The 26,744-nt window shown below is 47.6% G+C and overlaps 1 protein-coding gene across 1 annotated transcript in view; it reads left to right on the top strand.

Moving 5' to 3' along the window:
- Positions 1–26,744, top strand: part of DNAH7 (dynein axonemal heavy chain 7) — a 72,809-nt gene that overhangs the window by 29,020 nt on the left and 17,045 nt on the right. Inside the window, exons 25-48 of the mRNA XM_078609217.1 lie at positions 1,377–1,479; positions 2,710–2,837; positions 3,959–4,171; positions 5,450–5,548; positions 7,068–7,316; positions 8,806–8,955; positions 10,160–10,342; positions 11,740–11,916; positions 12,485–12,616; positions 12,967–13,188; positions 13,755–13,952; positions 14,056–14,211; positions 14,896–15,064; positions 15,328–15,454; positions 16,678–16,897; positions 17,623–18,495; positions 19,230–19,459; positions 19,746–20,076; positions 21,092–21,438; positions 22,508–22,688; positions 23,496–23,681; positions 24,580–24,743; positions 24,900–25,054; positions 26,481–26,671. Coding sequence (XP_078465343.1) covers positions 1,377–1,479; positions 2,710–2,837; positions 3,959–4,171; positions 5,450–5,548; positions 7,068–7,316; positions 8,806–8,955; positions 10,160–10,342; positions 11,740–11,916; positions 12,485–12,616; positions 12,967–13,188; positions 13,755–13,952; positions 14,056–14,211; positions 14,896–15,064; positions 15,328–15,454; positions 16,678–16,897; positions 17,623–18,495; positions 19,230–19,459; positions 19,746–20,076; positions 21,092–21,438; positions 22,508–22,688; positions 23,496–23,681; positions 24,580–24,743; positions 24,900–25,054; positions 26,481–26,671 — 5,184 coding nt within the window. The remainder of the gene's footprint in view (positions 1–1,376; positions 1,480–2,709; positions 2,838–3,958; positions 4,172–5,449; positions 5,549–7,067; positions 7,317–8,805; positions 8,956–10,159; positions 10,343–11,739; positions 11,917–12,484; positions 12,617–12,966; positions 13,189–13,754; positions 13,953–14,055; positions 14,212–14,895; positions 15,065–15,327; positions 15,455–16,677; positions 16,898–17,622; positions 18,496–19,229; positions 19,460–19,745; positions 20,077–21,091; positions 21,439–22,507; positions 22,689–23,495; positions 23,682–24,579; positions 24,744–24,899; positions 25,055–26,480; positions 26,672–26,744) is intronic.

Genomic DNA, 26,744 nt, shown 5'->3' with positions numbered 1-26,744 from the left:
AAGCTCTTTTCCACAGATGTATAGCATAGTATACCTCAAATACAATTATAACTGTATACTTTTACTTAAATACTTCACCTGTAGAATCCCTTGTGATGGAACATCTCATTAGTGATGATGGTCAGGGTCTCGACTGATGTACATCTCGCAAATTCACAAGTGACACGTATACAAGCATTTCAAATCTATGACTCATACAGTTTATGCATATATATAATGATTATCTGCACGAAAGCCCATGAAGGGATTGATTGTGAAGAATGCCATACGCTCCCTGCTAAATGTCTCTCACACCTTTACAGCCATCGAGCTGTGCATGAAGCATGGGATGTATAGGAGCATTAGACACCGTTACGCATTTCACGTTGTGATATACAGTTAATCATCGATTATCCGGCACGCGATTATCCAGCTTCCAACGTTATCCGGCAGTCCTGGGCCGATCCAGCGAAACCGGCAAAAACTGCTCCAAAGGTTGTAACCAGTCCTGGCGATCATCAAATAACATGGTTGTTGAAACAAGAGCATAGTACGTACATCACCCCATGCAGAATCTTCGAGATTAGATTGGTAAGTACGGTACAGTAAATACAATTACTTTTTACAGTCGGATATTTATTTTTGTCTATTTGTATGATTATTTATGCCAAGTTCATATAATAAACATTCAAAACACACAAAAAACACATGCACAACACCGAAAACATAATGTTATGCAAGAATGTGCCAAAATAAGCTATATTAAGTAATGATTAGTGATAATTATCCGGCGTTTTTGAAAATCCGGCGGCCCCTTCCCCCTGAAGCTGCTGGATAATCGATGATCTCCTGTAAAAGATATTTTTTCTAGCAAGAGCATTAACTCTTTAACACACAATTTTTTTGTTGCAACGAGGTCACATCTCCTGGCTTTCCAGGGTATAGCATTACAGCAAGTGGGTTAGTTTACATATGTGTTCCATCTGGACGTGGATTGAATACAACCCCCCCCTCACATATGTGGATGTCATCGAATTGCTCCAGTTTCCCGCCACGATTGTAAACGTGAATGAGGTTGGCCAAACAATATAGGATCACAGAGCTTGGGAAAATGTAAGCACCAGTTCTGGCTGCCTTTCTGCTTGTCTGTGGTTCCCCCACCCTTCTGTGGGAACGCTGCGCACATTACAAATTCCACATCATTTGCAAGTACTGTATGCATTTGGAACTTCTTTCGCACCGTATGTAGCCAACCATGCTAATCGTAGGTGCAGTTTGCACGTATGATGCTGTGTATGAATGTACGAAAGTTAACTTAATGAAAGCATTGTTATTGTTATCACAACTTTTGATTGACTTAGAATGTAATCTGCCTGGTGGGGGGGTGGGGTTTGTAGGGATTGTTGTCGTGCGGCGCGTGGGCCTGCTTCGACGAGTTTAACCGCATCGACCTCGAGGTGCTGTCCGTGGTGGCTCAGCAGATCCTGACCATCCAGAGAGGTGCTGACACACCAGAGCCTGACTAGAGAGACTCACACAGCAGATCCTGACTGTCCAGAGAGGTGTTGACACATCAGAGCCTCACTAGAGACTCACAAAGTAGATCCTGACCATCCAGAGAGGTGTTGACACATCAGAGCCTCACTAAAGACTCACAAAGTAGATCCTGACTGTCCAGAGAGGTGTTGACACAGCAGAGCCTCACTAGAGACTCACACAGCAGATCCTGACTGTCCAGAGAGGTGTTGACACATCAGAGCCTCACTAGAGACTCACAAAGTAGATCCTGACCATCCAGAGAGGTGTTGACACATCAGAGCCTCACTGAAGACTCATAAAGTAGATCCTGACTGCTCAGAGAGGTGTTGACACAGCAGAGCCTCACTAGAGACTCACACAGCAGATCCTGACTATCCAGAGAGGTGTTGACACATCAGAGCCTCACTAGAGACTCACAAAGTAGATCCTGACCATCCAGAGAGGTGTTGACACATCAGAGCCTCACTGAAGACTCATAAAGTAGATCCTGACTGTCCAGAGAGGTGTTGACACAGCAGAGCCTCACTAGACACTCACACAGCAGATCCTGACTGTCCAGAGAGGTGTTGACACATCAGAGCTTCACTAGAGACTCACAAAGTAGATCCTGACCATCCAGAGAGGTGTTAACACAGCAGAGCCTCACTAGAGAGACTCACACAGCCAGTGCTTGACTTGAGAGACTGACACAGCAGAGCCTGACTGTCATGAATGTTGCTGTGTTGTCCATCATGTCACTTGAAACACTTGGACAATGAAACAAATCTGAGACCTGTACAGCATCAACGATTTTTTACTGAAGGATTGACTCTGTGGTAATGGTGCAGGTTCAAGATCAGCTTTTTTGAGGTTATGGAACATGCCAATGTCAGATTACCTCAAATTTTTGCTGTGGGTTTCCCACCTGATGATGATTGCTTGTGTTGCAATCGAAATGTCGTGATTTATTTTGTTTTATACCTACGTGTCTTTACCGAAAGAACCAAAGAGTATGGATTCCTGCAGTCACGAAAGCTTTAAGTCTAGATTCAGTGTCTGATCACCAGAATCAGGATCGCTTGAACCAATGCTGGTAAAACTGCCAGATGTTTATAGGCAAGGAACCCTCTCTATGAGAGGCATGGGTTCTATATATGAATGCATGACTTTATCGGACCGAGAGGTAACAAGGGCTGCATGCGATGACGGCAGGCATCAACACGGGGTCGGACACGCTGGTGTTTGAGGGGACAGAGTTGAAGCTGAACCCCACCTGCGCCGTCTTCATCACCATGAACCCGGGCTACGCTGGCCGCTCTGAGCTGCCTGACAATCTGAAGGTGATACATCGATCTGTCAGGACACTGCGTATTCGGTCGCGTCGTTGTGGAGGATCTATGCAATGAAATGGATAAGCAGACAACAACGCTTCCTTCGTGTTTTTGTCTCTATGTAAAAGAGAAACCTATAGTTTTTGCAATGAAATGGATAAGCAGACAACAACGCTTCCTTCGTGTTTTTGTTTCTATGTAAAAGAGAAACCTATAGTATTTTTTAACATCTCATCAGTCACACGGCCTTCTGGGTTTGGTTTCAACATTGGTTCAAGAAAAGCCTAACTGCTGATGAGACACTGAACGTTGAAACTGGTCCAGAGTGCGCTTGTGTGGAACCAATGCTACTGAAATTATGCACTCCCAGAAGGCGCTGTGGCTGATGGGATAAGCAAAAAAATTCTTCTTATTTTTCATGGGGAGGGGCAGATACGTGAAGGAGGCAAATTGTCTACTTATTTATTTTCTATCTCTCAGTAGTTATTTCGCAATGCAATTTCATTCAACCATCCCAATCTAAGTGATCTCTAAATTGCTATTACAAATTATGATCATACAATATGTTGTGTGTGTCTTAATGTGTTTCTGGGCAAGGATGAATTTGTTTGTTTCGTAAATTTAAACATCTAACCTTGTCACTTTCTTTTCCAGAATTTATCCAATCCTAAAAATAAATAAAGTGCAATTTACATTCTTAACGTTAATCAAATTTTCATGAAAATAATTGATAAAGTTAGTCGAGGTTTGTTACGTTTAAATGTTTTTAAAATATCGTGTACAATATTCTTCAGTTGTCTTGCTGTCACGCAGGCCGGCTTTGCAAGAGGTGTTTGTTTCATGCGTCGTCGCAATGGGTTCGTTCATTACACCCCCTGATGAATTCTTATAGGATTAATAAAGATTCTGATTCTGGTGGCAGTGGAAAACCGACTGACTATGCGCTGACAACTGCTGTGTAAAGTGGTGGTTACGCCGCAGTGATGTGAGCACAAGCAATCAACTTCTGAGTTTGTACCTCCACACGACCCTGTGGACAACGGCGTTTCTGTGGAGGTGCTCCAACTTGACCTCGCAAGCAGGGCCGGTCTCTCGGCCGTCCAACTAAACTCGACGTCGCCGTTTTGCAGGCGCTGTTCCGCACCGTGGCCATGATGGTGCCAGACTACGCCATGATCGCGGAGATCATGCTCTACTCCTTCGGCTTCGTGAGCGCGCGGCCGCTGTCGGTGAAGATCGTCGCCACCTACCGCCTCTGCTCAGAGCAGCTGTCGTCGCAGCACCACTACGACTACGGCATGCGCGCCGTCAAGTCGGTGCTCACTGCCGCTGGGAACCTCAAGGTAATGCGCACCCCGGCCTCCGCTGAGCGTGCATCACGTGGGCAGGTCGTGCAAGCGGAGCACGCTCTGTGCTGTGGTGTGATTCGGCCTGAGTGGGCGGCGACAGAGTGGGCGGCTCTCAATTGGAAGGTCGCGAGTTCAAACTCCTGGTTGGGGGTTGATTTGGCCCATTATCCCCCGCTTCTGGAGTGAATCAAGTGAAACCACTTTGTGTGGAAAATCAATCGCAGTTGTTCTATGGAGAGACAACTTACATGCAATGAGTCAAATGCTCTGCTGCAGGTTAAATTATATTTAACAAACAAAAGTAATGTATTGTTGTGGGCACTGTTAATCTCATATTCACAGCACTGAGCTAGTGAACACGTCTGTATGTATATACTGTACACACACAAACCGTATTTCCGCTTCTGTTGACTACCCCAGAGGGATGACGGTCTGAGCTAACTCCTTGCTGGGATTTGACCTCTGAACCTTCAAATTGTGAGCCATGTGTTTTGATCATTGTTCCATGCACCTGGTTTAAACATCATCATCAGCCTTGATTAATCCACTGCTGGATGAACGCCTCCCTAAGCCACTGTGACTTCTCATGATCTTGCGTTCCAACAATCAATCCAGCACATATACAAGAGCTGATTTAATCGCTCCGTCTCCTCGGAGCACATCCTTTCTGATGCATTCCATTCCTTGGTTTTCTTGACCTTTGTCCATGGTCCCCTCTAGCCACGCCATGTCCTGCCCAAGCCCTCTTTTCTTGAGTGTGGGTGATGTCAATAACCTGTGCACGTTCTCTCCTCGACGAGTTCCTCTCAATGTATCTCAGTGTAATTCCTTCTTTGCCTACTTCTCTAGTATTTCGCGTGAATGACCGTGTTTGTGAGCCATGTCATAGCACGTAGTACGCGCTGAATTCAACCGTCTTGTTTAGGCACATTGGTGTAGACATATATCGGGAATATATCCGTGTAGTAGAAGTCATGTATATTCTTGGTTCTTTCGGTAAAGTCACGTAGAAGGGAAACAATAAAATAATAAATATCTAAAACTTTAAAATTCTCACGACATTTCGACTGCAACACGAGCAATCATCATCAGGTGTGAAATTCACAGCAAGAACATTTTCTTGCTGTGAAATCCACAGCAAGAAATGTTATTGTTTCCCTTCTACGTGACTTTACCAAAAGAACCAAGAATATGAATCCCTGCAATCACGAAAGCTTTAAATCAAAATAGAAGTCATGTGTCGAGTGAACTCTGAGTCTTGTTGTTCTGCAGCTGAAGTATCCGAGTGAAAACGAGGACATCTTGATGCTGCGTTCTATTGTTGACGTCAACCTACCCAAGTTTCTGGCCCACGACCTCCCTCTATTTGAGGTTTGTGAATCCACAATTAAGGACAATGTTGAATACACACTCCAGTTGTGAATACATACTTTGATTGCTGGTGTGAATTTATGGTTACTATGCAAATACATATATTGTTTAATACAGTTGCTGAGCACAAGCCCGAAGCCCAGAACATCAAGTGGCCAGCACTATCAGAGTTGTAGATAAGGAGGTGACGTGAGCGAGTAACTGGAGTGTATTAGTTTAGTTTGTTAATTTTTTTGAGCCAGCTGGCCAGGATTGGGCAAAGCATAGCCCACTTTTCACCTGGGCAACTGGAGAGCACAGACAACCCTGCTCCTCTGATTAGCATGGTTGGCTACGTATAGTGCGAAAGAAGTTCAACATACATATGTAGTGTCTTCAAAAATAACTCGGACTGACACGTCATAACAAGTCACCTGCTTACACTTTATTCACCTATTTTGCACCAGTTGTAGGCACTCCTATCACTATCTATACGGCCACTTCTTGTTAACCTGTTCCCCACTCTTATCTACGTTACACCTCACTTAACCTGCACACAGCAGCTCCGCTCACACAGCAGCTTCTCCACACAGACCCACACAGACGCTTCGCACACAGCGCCTCAGCACCCAGCAGCTTCTCACACTCCACCGCTGCCCTTGCCGACGCTCCCTCAGACCCACTCACTCGTCTGTCCCTGGCGGGGGGATCAACCATCACCCGCCCGGCGACTCGTGAGGGTTGATGTTCGTTGACGTCTTGAGTGGCAACATATCTTCTCTCTTGTCCCCAGTAACAACTGATCCCGCTCCGCTCACACACACACGTCCTTATATCCTCCTGCCAATTATCCGAGAGCTCTCGTGTGTCTCTTTAAGGCGAGCCAGGCTGGTGCCTGTCAGCCTATTCATCAACAATACCTTGTATTTTATTATGTTTTATTTTTATCATTTTATTATTTCCCTTCTACGTGACTTTACTGAAAGAACCAAGAAGATGAATACCTCCGGTGTCAGCGTGCGCGGCCGACCGGCCGCGTTTGCACCGCTTAGCCCCTTAATTAGGTGGCGGTTTGTTGGTGCAAGCAGAACGTTGCACACGCGCGCCTGTTTGCCCTCGGTTGATCTCGGTTAACAGTGCGCACCGCGTATTTCACTACACTACACATACACACAACATTGAGTAACAAGTATTTCAGAATGTCAGTTAGGAGATTTTAAAAAACATTACACGCACGATTAAAAAGAACGAGTGAGTTAAAGGGGCCATCGATCGTGCAGACCTCATTTGTGAGGTGGTGATTATGAGATGCCTGTTTAACTGTTAATATCTTTGTGACCCTTTTTGCTGGTATCAAAATGATGAAACAAAGAATAGGCTTATAGCCTTTTTGGCAAGAATACAGGTGTTAAATTGTTCCAAACCAAAGACACCTACTGCATGGCATCAAGTCTGTATTAACGATGCAAATATCAAAGTATTAATAGCTCGGGTTGAGTTATGTATGTTAATATCTATTTTTTATACGTATTTCCAACAGGGCATTACATCTGATCTATTTCCTGGTGTCAAGCTACCGAAGCCAGACTATGTGGTCTTGCTGGAAGCCATCAAGGAAAACTGTGAGAAGATGAACTTGCAGATGACGGAGTTTTTTGCCGAGAAAATCTTGCAAATTTACGAGATGATGATCGTCCGTCACGGCTTCATGATTGTCGGCGAGCCATTTGGAGGAAAAACATGCGCTTACCGTGTTCTGGCTGCGGCCTTGGGAGATATCTGTGAAAAGGTGAGATCCTTGGGAGATATCTGTGAACACATTCCTGCGGAGGGAGCTGGTAGGAACGTTGGGTTGCTCGGTCAATGGCCATGGTCAACGGCGGCATGGTGTATTCCGCAAATATGCCCGACTGTGAGGGCGGGCACAAGCCGGCGTGAGTAGGTTAAACGTTGAGTTTTATAAGGGCACCACGGGGTGACCAGCCCCTCCCCACCCAGCCCCACCCCTCCCACCCCCCATCCAGCCCCACCCAGCCCCTCCCCACCCTCCCCACCAGCCCCTCCCCACCCTCCCCTCCCCACCCAGCCCCACCCTCCCCACTCAGCCCCTCCCCACCCAGCCCCTCCCTGCACGACGGACACAATAATCCCCTGTGGGCTGGTGTAACCAGGAGGTTCCTACCAGTAAAAGGTGAGATCTTTGGGATATATCTTTGAAAAGGTGAGTTATTTGATCTTGTCTGCCAGTCAAATCGCCCTTGAGAAAAAGAGCTTATTAACTCAAAGGGCCTTTCTCGGGAAATACATTTCTGCAACGTCTTCTGATCTTGACGAATTCACTTCTCGTGTTTTATGGCACAGCAAAACGTTGCCACATTGTAAACCGCTGTTTATTACTTCAATCCTCATTACATTTCACTCTCACAACAGCCACAGTACATTCTACATGAACTGGCGCTGTTCGTAAATCAATATTTGCCTGTATGTATATCTGTATTTGACTGAGCGTGATATTGTATAAAGGCACAAATTGCATAAACTAGACATGTTTAATGTTTTTATGTACACATCATTAAGCACTTGCGAAGTGTGTGTGTGTCAATTGGAAACCTTGAAAGCGAAACTTTGATCTCAAGGGATTATCCAGGTGGAATATATACATAAGGAATATATTTTGTGAAGTGACTGCATATGCAGCACAAATGTTACAGCATGATAATAAATGCAAGAGTGGAGAGATACATGAGAATAGGTTTTCCCCTTTTTTCTGGCAACAAAGCAGGAGTTAAGATGTTAAAACACCAAACTGAAACCTTTTACAAGGAATCATGTCTGCATTAAACACAATACTTGTAGTCAGAATGCAAAAAAGTACTCTGATAATATATGCATTGCCTTTGAAACTGATTAGTCCACACCAGAGACAGATTTCTTTTGAGCCTAGTCTCAAACGGTGTTAGACCAGAGGACGTGCCTTTTAGGTTCAAAAGAAAGCTGTCTCTGGTGTGGACCAATCCGTTTCAAAGGCAATGCATATATTATCAGAGTACTTTTTTTGTTGTTGCATTCTGACCACAAGTATTGTGGTTAATGCAGACATGATTCCTTGTAAAAGGTTTAAGTTTGGTGTTTTAACATCTTAACACCTGTTTTGTTTCCAGAAAAAAGGGGTAAACCTATTCTCATATTTTGGTACTGGCAAAGGAGGTCCCATGATGGAGAGATACATTTTAACTGTGTTGGTGGAATGTGTTTCCTAAATGCGGTGTCGTTTACAGGCATTGATGGCAGAGAACAAAGTGCAGATCACAGTTCTCAACCCCAAGGCGATCACCATGGGGCAGCTGTACGGACAGTTTGACCCCATCTCCCACGAGTGGTCCGATGGTGTCTTGGCCGTCAGCTACCGAGCCTTCGCCACATCTACCGTATGGCTTGGAATCAACGCACTCACGCAAATACAGACTTTCGGCAATCGTGCAGGCGCACTCCGCAGTATACCAACATCAATGTGGTGACATGGTGACATGGCCCAGTGTACCAGGGTCAACATGGTGACACGGCCCAGTGTACCAGGGTCAACATGGTGACACGGCCCAGTGTACCAGGGTCAACATGGTGACATGGCCCAGTGGTAGCGCGTTCGCTGCTCGTGGCAGAGGTTCACGGTTTGAATCAGGCAGGCTGCCCTGGTCAATACTGCGGGTGTATTAAACGTAAACTACTCGGCACCGTCTGCTTCCCAGTGGACGTTAAAGATTCCCTGATCTCGTCTGAAGAAGAGTAGGCCATTGTGTGCCAGCGTCACTGCCACATTTTTACCAAATACTCACAAATTGCTTAATTAGGAAACACATAGCAACATTAAATTCAGTCGTGAAAAGGCTTAAGCCACTTGTGAGGAACTTTATTGGTCACAGTTTGATCAATACATTAGAACATGTAAATAATATCTTTGTAAACGTGACCACCTGGTCGGGTGGTGGACGGTTAATGACGTGAATGTTGGCATCAAGCTACCACCACGACGTGGCCTAATCGCAAAACAAATATTGATCACATGAACCGCATGGAAACATATCTCGCCTACGGTGAAAAACATCAGCAGGATCATCCTGGGTAAACAATAACAACAACGGTAAAGACAAAGTGCCTTACAGAGCTTGAGGAACAATTCGCTGAGCCAGGATTGCATGGGCCGTCAACCATGGTTGGGCACCTTGACGAGCGAAATAACAATATTGTCGGACACACGTACACCGTCCTTCTGATATATTTTCACAAACAAAATTTATTCAACAAATATTAACCTTATTGCCGTACATGTGCAGAATATTATCATCGACGTGCATAATCATAACTCTGTTTTTTTAAATAAATTATTTTTACTGATCCAACAACGGTGGGGGGGGGGGGTGTAAAACTTCCGCAACAGGTGAGTGGTGCATAGCGGGATAGGCGGCTCGGACAGACAACCAACGCGGACGTGTAGGACCGCAGCATTATGTGGTACGTGCGTCAGATCCTTTTTCTTCGGGGAAGGAAGGGGGAAAGAGAGGGGGGGGAGTCATTCTCATTTCAAGCTCAATCAAGTAAATGACAACTCTGTTTTGATGTCGGCCATGTGCTTAGAGCCCAGACAGGAAGTGGCTGGTGTTCGATGGACCCGTCGACGCCGTGTGGATTGAGAACATGAACACGGTGCTGGATGACAACAAGAAGCTGTGTCTCATGAGCGGAGAGATCATCCAGCTGGCATCAACCACCAACCTCATATTTGAACCGATGGACCTCGAAGTAGCGTCGCCCGCGACCGTGAGTACACGGTTGGGCCCGGCGCTCAGTGTTCATGCGTTGGAGAGTCACTGCGAATGCCTCGGCTTATCTGCTGATTCTCTGGCAGTGGCGGTTTTTAACGACACGTGCATTTAAGCGATCTAACCCAAAAGAAAACCTCTAATGCACTAAAAGTAATAACAAAGAGAAGACATGGAATGTGCCTGCGAGTGCCTACGCTGTCATGCCACACGTCAGGCTGCTTCTATACAACGCTGTTGAGCAGCTGCAATTATCCCTTTGTATGCCAGCTCAATATAAGCAATAAAGGAACTGTCCCGCACGTGTGCAAAGCAGACACAATAATAATATTCTTTGGTTCTTTCGGTAAAGTCACGTAGGTATAAAATAAAACAAATCACGACGTGTCGGGCACAACACAAGCGTCCGTCATCAGGTTTGAAAGCGTGGCCTGCTGCTGATGCAGACTGTTTTGAAAGGTTTGAAATGGGTGTAGCCCAAGGGTCATAAAAAAGTGGCCGGGGCTAGTGATGTTAATGTGAGAAATTATCATGTAAGATAGGAGGAGAGCGGCCTCCTGAACCTTTTAAAACAGTCTGCCTCAGCAGCAGACCATGCTTTCCCACCTGATGACGGGCGCTTTAGTTGCGCCCAAAACGTCGTGATTTATTTTATTTTATACCTACGTGACTTTACCGAAAGAACCAAAGAGTATGGATTCCTGCAGTCACGAAAGCTTCAAATCAATAATAATGTTATTTATTACTTCTTTAACCAGGAAATGCACACTGAACCCAAAGACGAATTTACAGAAGCATCCTGCTACATGGGGATGTTTGGCCAACATCAAGGACATTGTACTGTATGTTTATAGTTATGGAGAGAGACTGTAGAACCCTAAGGAAACGCACGCAGAACACGGGGATAATATACAAACTCCACACAGAAAGGCACCCGAGTCGGGAATTGAAATCAAGGTCTTCTCGCTCTGAGGAACGAGTCATCTTCTTGGTTCTTTCGGTAAAGTCACGTAGAATTGAAATAATAAAATAATAAAAATAAAACATAATAAAATTATTCTCACGACGTTTCGGCCACAACGCAAGTAGCCGTCCTCAGGTGGAGAACAGGTCTGTCGAGGAGACAGAGTCTGAAGTCTGAAGTCTCCTCGACAGACCTGTTCTCCACCTGAAGACGGCTACTTGGGTTGTGGCCGAAACGTCGTGAGAATTATTTTATTATGTTTTATTTTTATTACTTTATTATTTCAATTCTACGTGACTTTACCGAAAGAACCAAGAAGATGAATCCCTGCAGTCACGAAAGCTTTGAATCGAAATATACTGAGGAACGAGTGTTTGCCCCGCCGCGCCACCCCGCCGCTCGAGGCTGACGCCGTGTCTGTTGGGTGGCAGGTGTCCCGCTGTGGCATGATTTACATGGAGCCCCACATCCTGGGCTGGAGGCCTCTGCTCACCTCCTGGCTGAATGCCAGGCCGCCACCGCTGAGCGCCGCACACAAGGCCCTCATCTGCGCCCTCTTCGAGCGCCTGGTCCCCTGCTGCTTACAGTTTGTGCGGAAATCCACAAAGGTTCGTGCGTTCCCATCAACCGCACTTGTACTTATGGTAACACGATGATTACGTTGCTATGTTTGATATACAATTGGTAAGGTATATCTTTGAAACTTCGTTTTTAGAACATGATTGAAGAGGTTAAAGGTAGCACATAGTTCGTGATTACACAACTGATCTGGCCAGGAGGCTCAGGGGTAGAGCTAGTGGCTCACAATTGTAAGGTTGCGATTTCAAATACCAGTGGGGGGTAGACTCAGTCCATCATCCCTCCCTTCGGAGTTTCTAAAATCAGTAACTCTCTGTGGGGAAGTCAAGTCAACAGTAGTTGTTCTACGGATAAACTCACCCCTGCCGTAGGAATGTGGGATTTTGACCACTAGATCAAGGCTGTAAACAAGAGATGAGCACTGCCTCGATCCTCCTTTGAGCAAGAAATCGACTTTACTTTACTTTATATTTCAGTAAATGTACTTTAAACTGCTTAAATCATGAACTAGTCCTGTGGATTCTGTAAATGAGCAGGTAAGTTTAATGGGATTGTACAATTGTCGCTCCTGTTTGTTCTGAACTCTGTTTTCTGCAGGAGCTCTCCCCAACGTCAGATACAAACCTGGTTTGTTCGCTTATGAATCTCATGGACTGTCAGATGGATGACTTTCATGACGAGACCAAGATAAAGGCCATGGGTGACCGAGATGTCTCTGCTTGGATTGAGGTATACCGTGAGAACGTGGACCCTGCACATCATGGCGTAATTTTATCTGCCACAAACGGCCCGCTGACGCAGCAAGTCTGAGTGCCTCTCTTTCTCTCATCTGTCATCATCTCTCATCTGGTATCTTGTGTATGCGGCTGTGTGATCTCCTGCGCCCTTGGCATCCTGTGCGTTTGTGAAGCCGTGCATAGATCTGCTCTTATTTGTCTGACCTGCTGTTACCATTGCCGGCCGACATCGAAAAAGAGCTTTTTAGCTCAATGGGCTTTACACAAAGAATTAAACTTCTAAACTTCTGAACGTCGCCTATAATCCCCCGTGTGTGTATTCCCCTCATCTCCACACTGCAGGGCATCTTCCTGTTCTCCCTCGTGTGGTCCGTGGGGGCGAGCTGCTCCACGCACGGACAGGTGCTGTTTGACCAGCTTCTGCGCGAGCTTATGTCGGGACCGCTGAGCGCTGACACCAGCAAGCGCTTCCACCTCTTAGAGAAAGTGGGGCCACCGGCAGAGCCCTTCAGCGTCCCGTTCCCCGCACCTGGCTCTGTCTACGAGTACCGCTTCATCAAGGAGGTGCCGTTCTCTACCATTGTAAAATGCATGTGGCTTGCTTTTTAAAGATTGTAAAGTTATTTTTTTTAGCTTTGGAATGCTTGTAACTTAACGATTTTAAACCTCTTATTAAAAATGCGGCATTACATATTCTCATACACCGAGGCCGTGAGATGTGAACCTTCGCCAGGATGGTAGACGTTGATGTGCAATTTTCTAGTAGATGGCTTACAAACATCGGTATTGTTCCTTTGTCATTTCATCTAGCAGTGAGTGTTCATGCCCAATATCTGTGTACACACAAGTTTATGGCACTTGCTTCATTACATTTATTTTGTCGTACCAGGTGAGAACGCAAGTGAACAGGATAGTCTCATTTACAACAGTGACCTGGCTCACAAAATGATGAAAGCATAAAACATAAAATAAAGTACAACCATCAATAAAAATGTAAATCATGCCAAGCAAAAAAACATGAATTGTTTAACCTGATTCGACTCCATTGTCTGGGTTTCGTGAGAGATTCACACTGTGGCAGCGTATGAGAGGATGACGACGCTGCTGTGTTGTCGATGGTGCATCTCCAGGGCAAGGGACGGTGGGAATTGTGGACTGAAGCCATGAGCTTAGCTTCACCGATCCCACGAGACATGAACTTCAACGACATCATCGTGCCCACCCTCGACACCATCCGCTTCACTGCGCTCATGGAGATGCTGGTGACACACCAGAAGCCGGTCCTCTTCGTCGGTCCGACCGGTACCGGAAAAAGTGTCTACATAACCGTACGTGCAGCGCACGTCAAATGCCACCAGTTACTGTCAGTCAAAGTTACTGGTTGTAATTATTCAAAGCTTAAACCCACGCATGTGCATTCTATCCATTTAGAATTTCCTGCTCAAGCATTTGGACAAGGACACGTACAAGCCCTTGACTATTAACTTCTCAGCTCAGACAACCGCCGCCCAGACGCAGAACATAATCATGGGAAAACTGGACCGGCGCCGAAAAGGAGTTTACGGCCCGGCACAGGGCAAGCGAATGGTGAGGGTGCCCATGGCATCTTCACTCTGTGAGCCAGAAACAGGATCGCCCTCTTTCAGATGACTCATGCCTCACACACTGACGGCAGTCTCCTTGTAACGCATGTCCTTTCCATGTCATATACTGCTACATCTTGCTGTCTGCAGAATCCGTTTGAGTGCGTAATATTGTGTATGACGCAGATTACAGAGTTTGAATTCGACCAGAGGTCCTTCAGCTTTGACGCTCCGCAAGGCCGTGGGAAGTGGTCTGCAGAACTTGCAGATGTTAGGGTCTCATTCCCAAAACACCACAAATGTTTATTGCCCATTCTATAACTCGTAGCATCAGCCATCTCATTAATTTGAGTCTATAAAAAGTTAGTGGTTTTTATGGCTGTCCACAAATGTGTCGCGAGGTGTCAAAGTGGCCCACGGATCCAGAAACCATGGGAACCGCTGGCTTCGGTGATTTCTCTCCTTAGAGTCTCTCTTTTGAGGCACCGAAGTGATGTAGCAATGCTGTTTCTGCTGTCTGCCCACTGTGGCATCTCCTTCTGTACTCAAGACCAAACCAAGTTCCATTCTGTGGTCACCATCAGCAGTTAAAATTGTGGCATTTTGTGAAAATTAACCACTGGTATAACCACTGATCTGCAGAACGTGAGGCCTTGATTGTGAGCGCAGTGATGTCACCTGTGTGCAGGTGTTGTTTGTGGATGATGTGAACATGCCAGCAAGAGAGGAATATGGAGCACAGCCACCTGTTGAACTCCTGCGCCAGTGGTTGGACCACTCCAACTGGTACGACCTCAAGGACTGCTCCATGATCAAACTGGAAAACGTTCAAATCCTCGGGGCAATGGGACCACCAGGTTCGTCTTCGTGGTGTTTCCAGCGACCCGTAGAGGTTAAGCTGGGGCCCTGCGCCATCGCTCGCTCACGCCACTGCTGGCGGCAGGGTCTCCACCAGAGCGAACGCTCGAGGGCATTTTGTCTACTCCACGTTGACCAGACGTGTTGGTACCGACACTTTACCCCACCACAAGCGACATTTACTTTGCTACTGCGTATCGCGACTCATGCAACTTGGACGCGAATCCTTCGCTCCGTGATGCCGGGGTGCTTTGTTTTGCAGGAGGAGGACGCAACGCAGTGACGGCGCGCTTCCTCCGACACTTCAACACCGTGACCATCAACGAGTTCGATGATAAATCCATGTTTACTATCTTCTCCCGCATAATGGGTTGGCATTTTACAGCCAGGTGTGTGTTTTACAGAATTTCTCTTCTACCCAGAAGTAAAAGATTCAGAATTTCACATTGTCACGATCATTGTCGAGTTTTTAGGCTTTATTTATCAATGTCTTTCTCTTTTTTTGTGCAGAAGAGTCTCTGCAGATACAGTATATCAGCAATTAACATGTGGTGTCCACTGCTGGGTAAACACTTCCAACTGCAGCTTCCACTGGCATTGCCAATGTGAAGCTATGGCTCACCTTGCTTGAGCATGTGTTCCGTGTATTATCGGCTCATTTACAATATATGGCATTTACAGCATATGTTCTTTTGTGGCTGATTTTCTGGCAAATTGCATAGCATTTGTTGTCTTGTAAAATATGGATATACGATTGATTGTGTTCAACCTTCCCGCTGGTGTCACTTAGCATTGTTGACATGAGACACACACACACACACAACCAAACACAAGCATGCACAATCGCATAAAATTACTCCTCCCACAGACACGCGCTGTCACAAATAGACAACGATTCCCCATATAACCTTTTTAACAGACTGTTAGCATAGCACCTATTAAGGCCGGCACAGTACACAATAAATACACACAAAAAACTTACTGTCTCACCCACACAAGTATATAAAGACATTCTCATGCTCGGAACAGTTACAAACATATACTCTCACACACGCACACAAATATATGCATGGAAAATCACGCACATAACTTTAAGAAATATTAATCACATTAATATGCAGCTGACCTCGGCTACGTCCTGGCTGAACGAATAGAGCATTGCCGTTGTCGTGGCTATCTTGCTTCAGGGTTGTCTTCCTGGCAGCCGATTGGCTGGTGCAGTGGGAGTGTTGACGTAATCCCTAGCAACCACTGATGTGCATCCATCTTTGTGATCTCACTAGGACGCCCACCGATAGTCTGTGTTTTGAACTACTCACTTTTGGAGTCTACGCGAATCGCTGCCTGACAGACATTACATGTATATTCTGTACTCAGGGCCCTGGTCCAGATTTCCCATGTATTTAAACAATGCTGCTGAAAAAAAAAATCCCAGAAGGCCATGTGGTTGATGGCAAGCATTCAATTAAACGCTTAATATTTTTAATGTGGAGAGACGTATATGGGAAGGAGGCATATTGACTGCCGATTTATTTTGCTACTTAAATTCTCCATAGCGACACGAGTGATTATTGTGTGTGTTATCTCACATCATCTGTGTCGACCGTTTCAGGTTTGCATTTCCCCCGGACTTTTCAGTTCTGACGGAGCAGCTCGTTCAGAGCACCATGGAGGTGTACAAGGCCGCGACGCAAAATCTGCTGCCCACTCCAGCCAAGTCACACTACCTGTTCAACCTGCGGGACTTCTCGCGCGTCATTCAGGGCGTGTGCCTCTCGCTGCCCGAGACCTGTCTGGTGGCAGCGTCCATCAAGCGCCTCTGGGTGCATGAGGTGCCCACAGCAACGAGAACTTCTTCTCTCGGGCACTGAAGTTTAATTTGGTCTAATTTTCTTGTTAATTATTTCACCTGGCAAATACCTGGAACATCTCATTTGTGAGGTTTCCCAGGATGCGTGTCTGGCCAGGTAGCTCAGCGGTAGAGTGAGTCGCTGGAAGGATTCGAGTTCATATTCTGGGGCCCGAGTACCGAAGGCTCAAGCTATTCTATAAATTGCGTAGGCCATGATTTGGCCCAATTCTAATTCCCTATGGGAGAGCCACTTGTGGCGAAGTCAACAGTGGTTGTCCTTTGGGTAGACTCACCCCCCGCCATAGGAATGTTGTATTTACACCACTGGTCCAGGGCTGTAAACAGGAGATGACTTTGAAAGACGTCAAGACAACCATTTTAAATCATGTTAAATCAGAGACGTATATAGTATGCGTTTATACAATGAATATCACACCCAGTTAAACACATACAGAAATATACAATTAATTACATGGCTCACACCACCGCTTCATATGGAATGTTCTCTAGCTCTAACAGTTGACAATGTTGTGCAAGTGTGCTTCGATTTAAGAGTTAAGTTCAGACTGGTGGCACTTAAGAGCTGATATAGTACACAACACAAAATGATACATTTGCGTCACTGTGGAGAAAAATAACAGATGGTCAGAAGATGCCTCCTCCTCACCTTCTCGTATGTGTCTCCACTCGTGTTTGGCGGAGTAGGTGCTGCGTGTGTTTTACGACCGCCTGGTGGACGATGCAGACAGGGCGTGGCTGGTGGCCTTCATTCGGAAAACCATCCACACGTACATGAAGGAGGACTTCACCCAGCTGTTCCAGCACCTGGACTCAAACGGCGATGGGCAGGTCGAAGACGACGACCTGCGCAGCCTAATGTTCTGCGACTTCAGCGACAGCAAAGACGACGCCAAGAGGTACGTCGAAGTGTCCGACGTGGAGCGGCTTCGCCTGGTGGTGGAAGGGCACCTGGAGGAGTTTAACAACCTCAGCAAGAAGCCGATGAACCTGGTGCTCTTCCGCTTCGCCATCGAGCACGTGTGCCGGATATCGCGCATATTGAAGCAGCCCCGGAGCCACGCCCTCCTGGTGGGCGTCGGGGGCAGCGGGCGGCAGTCGCTGACGCGCCTTGCGGCGCACATGGCGGACTGCGAGCTCTTCCAGGTGGAGATCAGCAAGGGCTACGCCACCAACGAGTGGCGCGAGGACCTCAAGCGCATTCTGCGCCGATCCACAGACGGAGAGCAGAACGGCGTCTTCCTGTTCACGGACACGCAGATCAAGCAGGAGTCGTTCCTGGAGGATATTAACAACCTGCTGAATTCCGGAGAGATTCCAAACCTGTTTGCGCTGGATGAAAAGCAGGAGATCTGCGAGAAGATGCGCCAGATCGACCGGCAGCGGGATAAAGACAAGCAGACGGACGGGAGCCCCCTGGCTCTGCTCAACATGTTTGTGGACCGCTGCCGAGACCAGCTGCACGTGGTGCTGGCCATGAGTCCAATCGGCGACGCCTTCCGCAACCGCCTGAGGAAGTTTCCTTCGCTCGTCAACTGCTGCACCATCGACTGGTTCCAGGTGAACTTCAGCCACATGTTCACATCCTTGAGAGCAATGCCGCAATGACACAATGAGTGATCCCCGTATTGTCCACAGACCTATTTCTAATTTTACCGTTGAACAAAAACCCACTGCGTGTCTTGATGTTCTCTTGCACACATTCCATTGCTTGGGTGCCACTCCGTTGGCATGGTAGCTGAGGAATGCATAGCGTCCAAGAGGACCTCCACCAGGGAGATGGAGCGATGAACTCGGTTCGCGCACAGGCGCTACGTGAGAAGTGGCGGCAGTATTGGGGAGGCCTTCATCCAGCAGTGGATATGATCATGCTTGATGATGATGTCTGATGGGCACTTTGCATCATCTGTAAATTTATGTTTTGGTGGTTAGGCAACAACAATTGTCTTTCCAAAGTTCGAACAATTTATCAAACGGAAGGTTGTGAGTTTGAATCCTAGTTGGGGGTTGACTCAGCCCATCATCCCTCCCTCCAGGGTCAATATAATGAGCACCACTTTGTGGGGAAGTCAACAGAGTTGTCTGGTGAATAGAGATACTCATGTCAAAGGAATAATATAACATTTACACCACTGGCTTAGGGCCCTAAACAGGAGATGCGAACTACCTAAACTCTAGCCATAACAGTCGCAAGTTATTGTGCGAGCGTGTTTTCATTAATTATTTATACAAGTTGAGGCTGGTGTGTCTGGAGATCATTCCATGTGTCACTCGTGATTGATTGACGTGCGTAGAGCTGGCCAGAAGACGCGCTGCAGGCAGTGGCGACACGCTACCTGGAGGATGTGGAGGTGAGCGCGGAGACGCTGGCCAGCTGCATCGACATGTGCAAACTTTTTCACACGTCAACCATCGCCCTGTCGCAGAAGTTCCAGGCCGAGCAGCAGCGCTACAATTACGTTACCCCGACGTCGTACCTGGAGCTCATCTCCACCTTCAAAGACCTCCTGGAGAAAAAGCGATTGTGAGTTACTGTATTTCCCACCACTGCCTCAGGGCTGGAAGCAGCAAATGAGCAGTGCCTCAATGTTCATTTCAGCAGGAAATAAATTTGACTTGACTTTTGGAATGAATAAAGAGCACGCCTGTCTCTCGCTTTCGGGATGGACGGTAGTTTGATTCGTTATGATTCTGGGATAAGAGAGTGTCACCCTTGTGTTGCCCGAGTGGCCGTCGGGACGCTTCTCTTAAGCTCCGCGTGCCGGGCCCCGCCGCCGAACGTTCACCGCCCGCTCGCCTCGCGTCCGCAGGGAGGTGATGCGCATGAAGCGCCGCTACGAGGTGGGGCTGGAGAAGCTGGAATCGGCCACGTCGCAGGTCGCCGGGATGCAGGCCGAGCTCGCCGCGCTGCAGCCGCAGCTGCTCGAAGCGGGCATCCAGGTGGTGAACACGATGGCGGTGATCGAGCGCGAGTCCGAGGAGGTGTCGCGCACCGAGCGCATCGTCAAGGCCGACGAGGCCGTCGCCAACGAACAGGCCATGGCGTCCAAGGTCATCAAGGATGAGTGCGACGCCGACCTGGCCGAGGCCTTGCCCATCCTGCGGTCAGCCCTCGCGGCCCTGGATACGCTCACGCAGCAGGTACGCTCGTAGATGCGCCGAGTGGCCATTCTCTCTGTGCCCAATCCCGTGTTCTGCCCTTTTCCACTGGAAAAACTTCCCCAGTACATTTAGCAACACTGCCCATAGACTCAACATTGCCCATAGACTCAACACTGCCCATAGACTCAACACTGCCCATAGACTCAACACTGCCCATAGACTCAACACTGCCCCTTCCTAGAGCTCACCTATTATCTCTTGCCCATTCCCTTCGTCTTCTCTCCCCTCGCCCCTCCAGTCCCTCCCCTTCCCTTTCGTGATCCCTAAGTACCACTCTATCACTGTCATTCATTCCTCAATCCTTGTACGCCGCTGTCAACTATTGCATGCTGTCATCATTTTGTAAGCTATATCATCAAGTGCCATGATTTAAGGTGCTCTATCAATCTAAATTAGATTAGAGGAGTAAACAAAAACAAAAAACTTAGAAAAAACGTTTAATCTATGTTACGGTTGAATCAAAATCCTGTCTGGGTGGCTCAGCAGTAGAGCGAGCTGGGTTCATTCATTCAGCCCATCATCCCTCCGAGGTCGATAAATTAGGTACCACAACTGACTTGGGGCAGTAGATGAACGCCTCCTCAATGCTAATTTTATCACGAAATCACTTTGGCTTTTTTGATGCATTACATTCAAACTCAATTAAATGAATGATGACATTAAAACGTTATCAAATAAATTGCTCCTCTCCACGGTTTATCTGCTTGAGTATGTCCCACCCTCACGGCTCCTTTGTGTGCTTGGTCATTAAAGTAAGTGGCTTCCGTCCATAATCATTAAAGCGAGTTTACTTATAACCGTGCTACAGAGCAAACGCCGCATTTATCTGGGCAGCAACACCGTGCTTACACATTGAGATCTAAGGATGAATTGTGCCTGACAAACGTACATTTATTATTTTGATTATGTCCCAGTACGGAACACGTGCGTGCGTGTCGCCGTTCACACCTTGCTGCTCCGTGGCTCATTGAGCCCTGCCGTCTCGCCTGCTCAGGACATCACGGTGGTGAAGACCATGAAGAGCCCCCCGGCCGGCGTGAAGCTGGTCATGGAGGCCATCAGCATCCTGAAGGGCGTCAAGCCGGACCGCGTGCCTGACCCCTCCGGCTCCGGCAGGATGGTGGAGGACTTATGGGGGCCGGCCAAGAAGCTGCTGGGGGACATGAAGTTTCTGCAGTCCCTGCACGATTTCGACAAGGACAACATCCCTGTCGCCATCATGAAGACCATCCGCGCCAAGTACATCACCAACCTGGAGTTTGACCCGGACAAGATCCGCAATGCATCCACTGCTGCCGAGGGGCTCTGCAAATGGGTCATCGCCATGGAATCCTACGACAAGTGCGTGTCTCCTGGTACCACGGTTCTTATATGCACGCCTGGTTAGATATATCGAACAGAGAGGGCTCTGGTCTGACAGTTCACCAGCATTGGTTCAACCACGGCCGATTTCTGGTGAGACACTGAATGTCGAAACTGATCCAGAGTGTGCTTGTGCTGAACCAACGATGCTCAAATTATGGATTTCCAGAAGGCTATCTGGCTCATGGGATGTGTAAAAAACACTTTTATTTATCATGTGGAAGGACAGGATATATGAATGATGCATATTGTCTGTTTATTTATTGTCACAATGAAGCTAACGATTGATCTCATGAGATAGGCAATTATTTGTTGTGCCATTTCTGTGAGAACATAATCCCAAAGTACGTGCAATGTGCAGATCTAGTACACAGCGTGAGAGTTCTGCTCGTGTTTAGATTTGTGTTGATTGTGATTCTAAAGGTACGTTCGTTACAGTGAGCGCTCTCATTGCAGTTGGTGTACCTTGGAGTGCACTCATTGCAATGCGAACGGTTGAGCCTACGTCGTCAGCAGCAATGAAACTGGACATTCTGTCTGTGTGGCTGGACAATTAAACTCCATTAACGGTCATTATTGTTATATGGGAAGTGGCTGGGTGCTCTTGGGGATATTGAAATGTTAGAGCACAGAGCCAGCGCTGCTGAGATCCTGTGTTCAAATCTGCGTTTCAGTCGCTCATTATTAAACTGGGTTCTTAAGGGTAGTGAGCTGAGTTATCTCAGCCCAGCCAGCGAAATGATTAAAGACTGAAAAACCCCCCATCGCATTGCATATGTGGTGCTTCTCCACTCAATTCAGATTCCAGAATTCCGGCTCTGAGAATAAAAATATGTTTAGATGATCGGAAGGCGAGGAACATGTTTGTCTGCCTGACGTATAAAACGTGGGACCGTACTTCGACACAGGCTGATGCACTGCTTGCTGCGAGCATTCTGAATAGGAATATCGTTGTTTCGTGACGTTACGATGATAGCACGTTCGCAATATAATGAGGGGGAAACATTTGAATATTTTTTGTTCTTTTCTTCAACGTGCACATGAACAGGGTAGCGAAAGTAGTAGCGCCAAAGAAAGTGAAGTTGAACCACGCGGAGGCAGAGCTGGCGGTGGCCATGGGCAGCCTGCGCAAGAAGCAGGAGGCCCTGCGCGAGGTGCAGGACAAGCTGGCTGGACTGCAGCAGACACTCGAGGCCAACAAACAGAAGAAGGCCGACTTGGAGAATCAGGTGCCTTGGGCCACAACAGGCGCAGCGCTGAATTTACAAAGCAACCTCACCCACCGTAGCCGTGTGTGTTCTATTTCGATTTAAAGCTTTCGTGACTGCAGGGATTCATCTTCTTGGTTCTTTCGGTAAAGTCACGTAGAAGGGAAGTAATAAAATAATAAAAATAAAACATAATAAAACAATTCTCACGACGTTTCGGCCACAACGCAAGCAGCCATCCTCAGGCGAAGAATGAAACACCCCAAGCTTGGAGCGTAACCCAGCTTAAATATACGCTCCAAGCTTGGGGTGTTTCATTCTTCGCCTGAGGATGGCTGCTTGCGTTGTGGCCGAAACGTCGTGAGAATTGTTTTATTATGTTTTATTTTTATTATTTTATTACTTCCCTTCTACGTGACTTTACCGAAAGAACCAAGAAGGTGTGTGTTCTAGTCGGAGTAATAACAAGTAGACGACCGAGTGGCTCAGTGGACGAGCGAGCAGCTCACAGTCTCAAGGTTGCGAATTAGGGGGTCGATGACACGAGTACCGCTTTGTGGGAAAGTCAACACTAGTTGTTCTACAGACTTGCTCACCCCCACCACGAGAATGGGATTTCCCCCACTGACTCGGGTCTGTGATGGATCATAGGAAATGCATCTCAGTGGTTTTAAAACAACTGGACGTGTGCTATTTATAGACTCGCCCCTGCCACATAGCATATAAATATAACCACATCTCAACACTCTATAAAGAACAGTAGGCTTGCATATTTTATACACAACGGTCAACACATTCTGGGTGCCTTTCTGGGTTATCCGCGTGCAGGTTGACATGTGCACCAAGAAGCTGGATCGAGCGGAGCAGCTGATTGGCGGCCTTGGCGGGGAGAGGTCTCGCTGGATGGAGGCTGCTCGACTTCTGGGAATCCGGTACAACGACCTCACCGGGGACACGCTCGTCTCATCTGGGATTGTGGCCTACCTTGGAGCCTTCATCTCCAGCTTCCGACAGGTCTGTGATAACAGTAGCTTAGGAAATGATTTCTAGCCAATAATCATCATGCGTTGTATCCAGAGCGTCGTTTATGCATTTTTTTAAATTTGTAACGCCGTGCACAATTTTTGCATGGAACCACAGATGAATGGGATTGCAGCCAGAATTGGCACTACCAACAATTGCCCAAGCTCTGTGTCCTATTTTGGCATTTTTGGCCAACTCATAAGTGAGTGTTTATATGAGTGATAGGAAACCACAGTGCCTGGAGATCACTCAGGTTCCTACCAGTTGGGGTTTGTCTTTTCTGGTTGCTCGTGCTGTGTCTCTCCAAAATCTGATTCAAGTTTCAAATTCCTTTGTCAACCATAATCGATCCTCCATGGACCCACCCTGCCTACCTCTCCCATATTTGCTCACTCTACCCTCCTTCACGCAATCTCTGCTCCAGCAACCAAGGCTTCCAGTTGAAGCTCCCAGTCAACCTTTATGCTCATTATTCTCTGCTGTCCCTATGTCTGGAACTGCCTTCCCCCCAGCCATCCATGCTGTTGACTACCTGCCTGCCCCTGTTCAAGAACTACATTTTTTTCTCTATCTGCATCTTGTGGTCTATAAAATACGCATGCCTACTCTTTATATATAGTGTTGAGGTGTGGTTATACTTATATGCTATGTGGCTTGGGCGTGTCTATAAATAGGATAACCGCTGCTGACTTCCCCACAAATTGATACTCAGTTTTATTGAGACCCCGGAGGTACGATGGGCTGAGTCAATTCCAAACCGTGATTTGAAGTCGTAACTTTCCAATTGCGAGTGCGTAAGCTCAACCGCCGAGGAGCCACCTGGGCGGTTTGCAGGATCGGTGGCTCGAGGCGCGGAGTGCTGAGCGAGGTGGCGTCGTGACGCGCGTAGAACCAGGTGGCGGAGTGGGTGGACCTGTGCCGGCTGAAAAAGATCCCGTACTCGGTTGACTTCACGCTGTCGAAGACGCTGGGGGACCCGGTGAAGACCCGAGCGTGGACCATCGCCGGCCTTCCCTCCGACAGCTTCTCCCTCGACAATGGCATCATCATCAGGTGAGGGACATTTGAAACTCCCGAGTGTGACGTTCCGGATTGGGCCGCACGTTGAGCGTTTGTTCTCTCGAGCTTTCACGGCGCACGGTTTGGTTCGAAGCCGATCGCGACGTGCGCGCTGATGGGGGGTCGTGCGTGTGCGTTTGATGTGCGCAGCAACGCACGTCGATGGCCTCTAATGATCGACCCTCAGGGTCAGGCCAACAAGTGGGTGAAGAACATGGAGAAGGCGAATAGCTTGCACGTGATCAAGCTGAGTGACGCGGACTTCGTACGCACGCTGGAAAACTGCATTCAGTTTGGAACTCCCGGTAAGACCCGCGCGTTCACTGCTGGTAGGATTTGGCAGGTAATGCAGAGTTCACGCTCACAGCCCCTCCACAGCAAGAAGCACCAGGATTCGATTCCTGACTCGCAGGGGTTTTCCTGTGCAGAGTTTGTATTATCTCCCCCTGTTCTGCATGGGTGTCCTCCGAGTTCCCTAATTTCCTCCTCCCGTAGCTAGAAGCACACAAAGTTATTAGCGTTGGCCAAACATCGCAATGTATGCAGGACCCTTCTGAATGTGTGTCTTTGGACTCAATGTGGCTTTTCTGGGTAAATACATAAATCTATTATTTTTACCTGACACACTTTTGGGACAATTTTCCATTGTTTATGTTGGTCTGGCATATTGAAGGCATCATTTCATGAATAAACACTCATGAATGGAGTTGGCCAAACATCCCAATATGGGCCTCACAGATCTGGGGCAATTGTTGGCACCAGTTTTGTCTGCCTTCCAACTTGTCTGTGTTTCCCCGTGCCTCCGTGCGAAATCTGGGGGCGCTACGAATTATACAGCGTATAGACATGCGATGAGCATGAAGAATACTATAAACAAATAAAACATTATTGTTATTTCAGCTGCCTAGCAGCAGCCCGGTGTGTGTGGCTTTAAGGTGTAAGCATTCTCTGGCACAGTTAACGCCTTCCCTTTACCGTGTAACAGATCCCCATAAACTCAGAGCAGAGTTGGCTCTCTGCGGTGTCAGCACCAACCTCTGTGGAGGAGACTCGTGAATAAGGCCACTGGGAAACTGGCAAGAGCCGCACTCTCAATGGAAACAGTGGGCATGGAAGTCATGCTGCTACTAATACACTTGAGACAGCTTGTGCGCCAAGTATGTGTGTGTGAATGTGGTAGTGTAGTGGTTAGCGAACCTGGCGACCCGGGTTCGATTCCCGCTCACGGCCAATACCAGTGACGATTATCTGAACCGGTCCTGGGCCTCCCCTAGGTCGACTCAGCCTCAAATGAGTGCCTGGTGTGGTGTGTAAACATCGCCACTGGAGAGACAAAGGCGGTTGGGCGTGGTGTTGACCACCCACCTCCTCGTGTGCGGTGCCGGCCTTTATAGGTGCTCGCTAACAGCACTTGCCCTGATAGTCTGTTAAGGCTATACGGGGGATCTGTCTTTTTTGTGAAGGCGTGAATGCGTGTGTGAGTGTGTGCAGTACGGCCAACATAAGTAGCGATTATCTGAACTGGTCCTGAGCCTCCCCTAGGTCGATTCAGCCTCAAATGAGTACCCAGTGCAATGTGTAAATGTCATCACTAGGGAGACAAAGGTGGCCGGAGGTGGTGCTGGCCACCCACCCCCGTGTGCCGTGCCGGCTTTCACAGGTGCTACTCGCGAACAGCACTAGCCCAAACAATTTCTTGAGGCTGTACGGGGGATCTTCGTCTTTGTGCAGTGCTGTTGGAGGGCGTGGGTGAGGAGCTGGATCCGATACTGGAGCCGTTGCTCTTGAGGCAAACCTTCCGGCAGGGCGGAACGCTGTGCATGCGTCTTGGAGACTCCACCATCGAGTACTCACAAGACTTCCGCTTCTACATCACGACGAAGCTACGCAACCCCCACTACACGCCCGAGACCTCTGTCAAGGTGCTGCGTCGGCTACTCACGTGACTCAACATGTACCGGAAAAGCAGAAAAATGGAGTGCAAATCTGCTTTTC

Source organism: Lampetra planeri, chromosome 31, assembly GCF_965212315.1.
Source record: "Lampetra planeri chromosome 31, kcLamPlan1.2.h2, whole genome shotgun sequence".
Taxonomy (NCBI): Eukaryota; Metazoa; Chordata; class Hyperoartia; order Petromyzontiformes; family Petromyzontidae; genus Lampetra; species Lampetra planeri.
The sequence above is the reverse complement of the archived record's forward strand: the minus strand, read 5'-3'. Positions and strand labels throughout refer to the sequence as shown.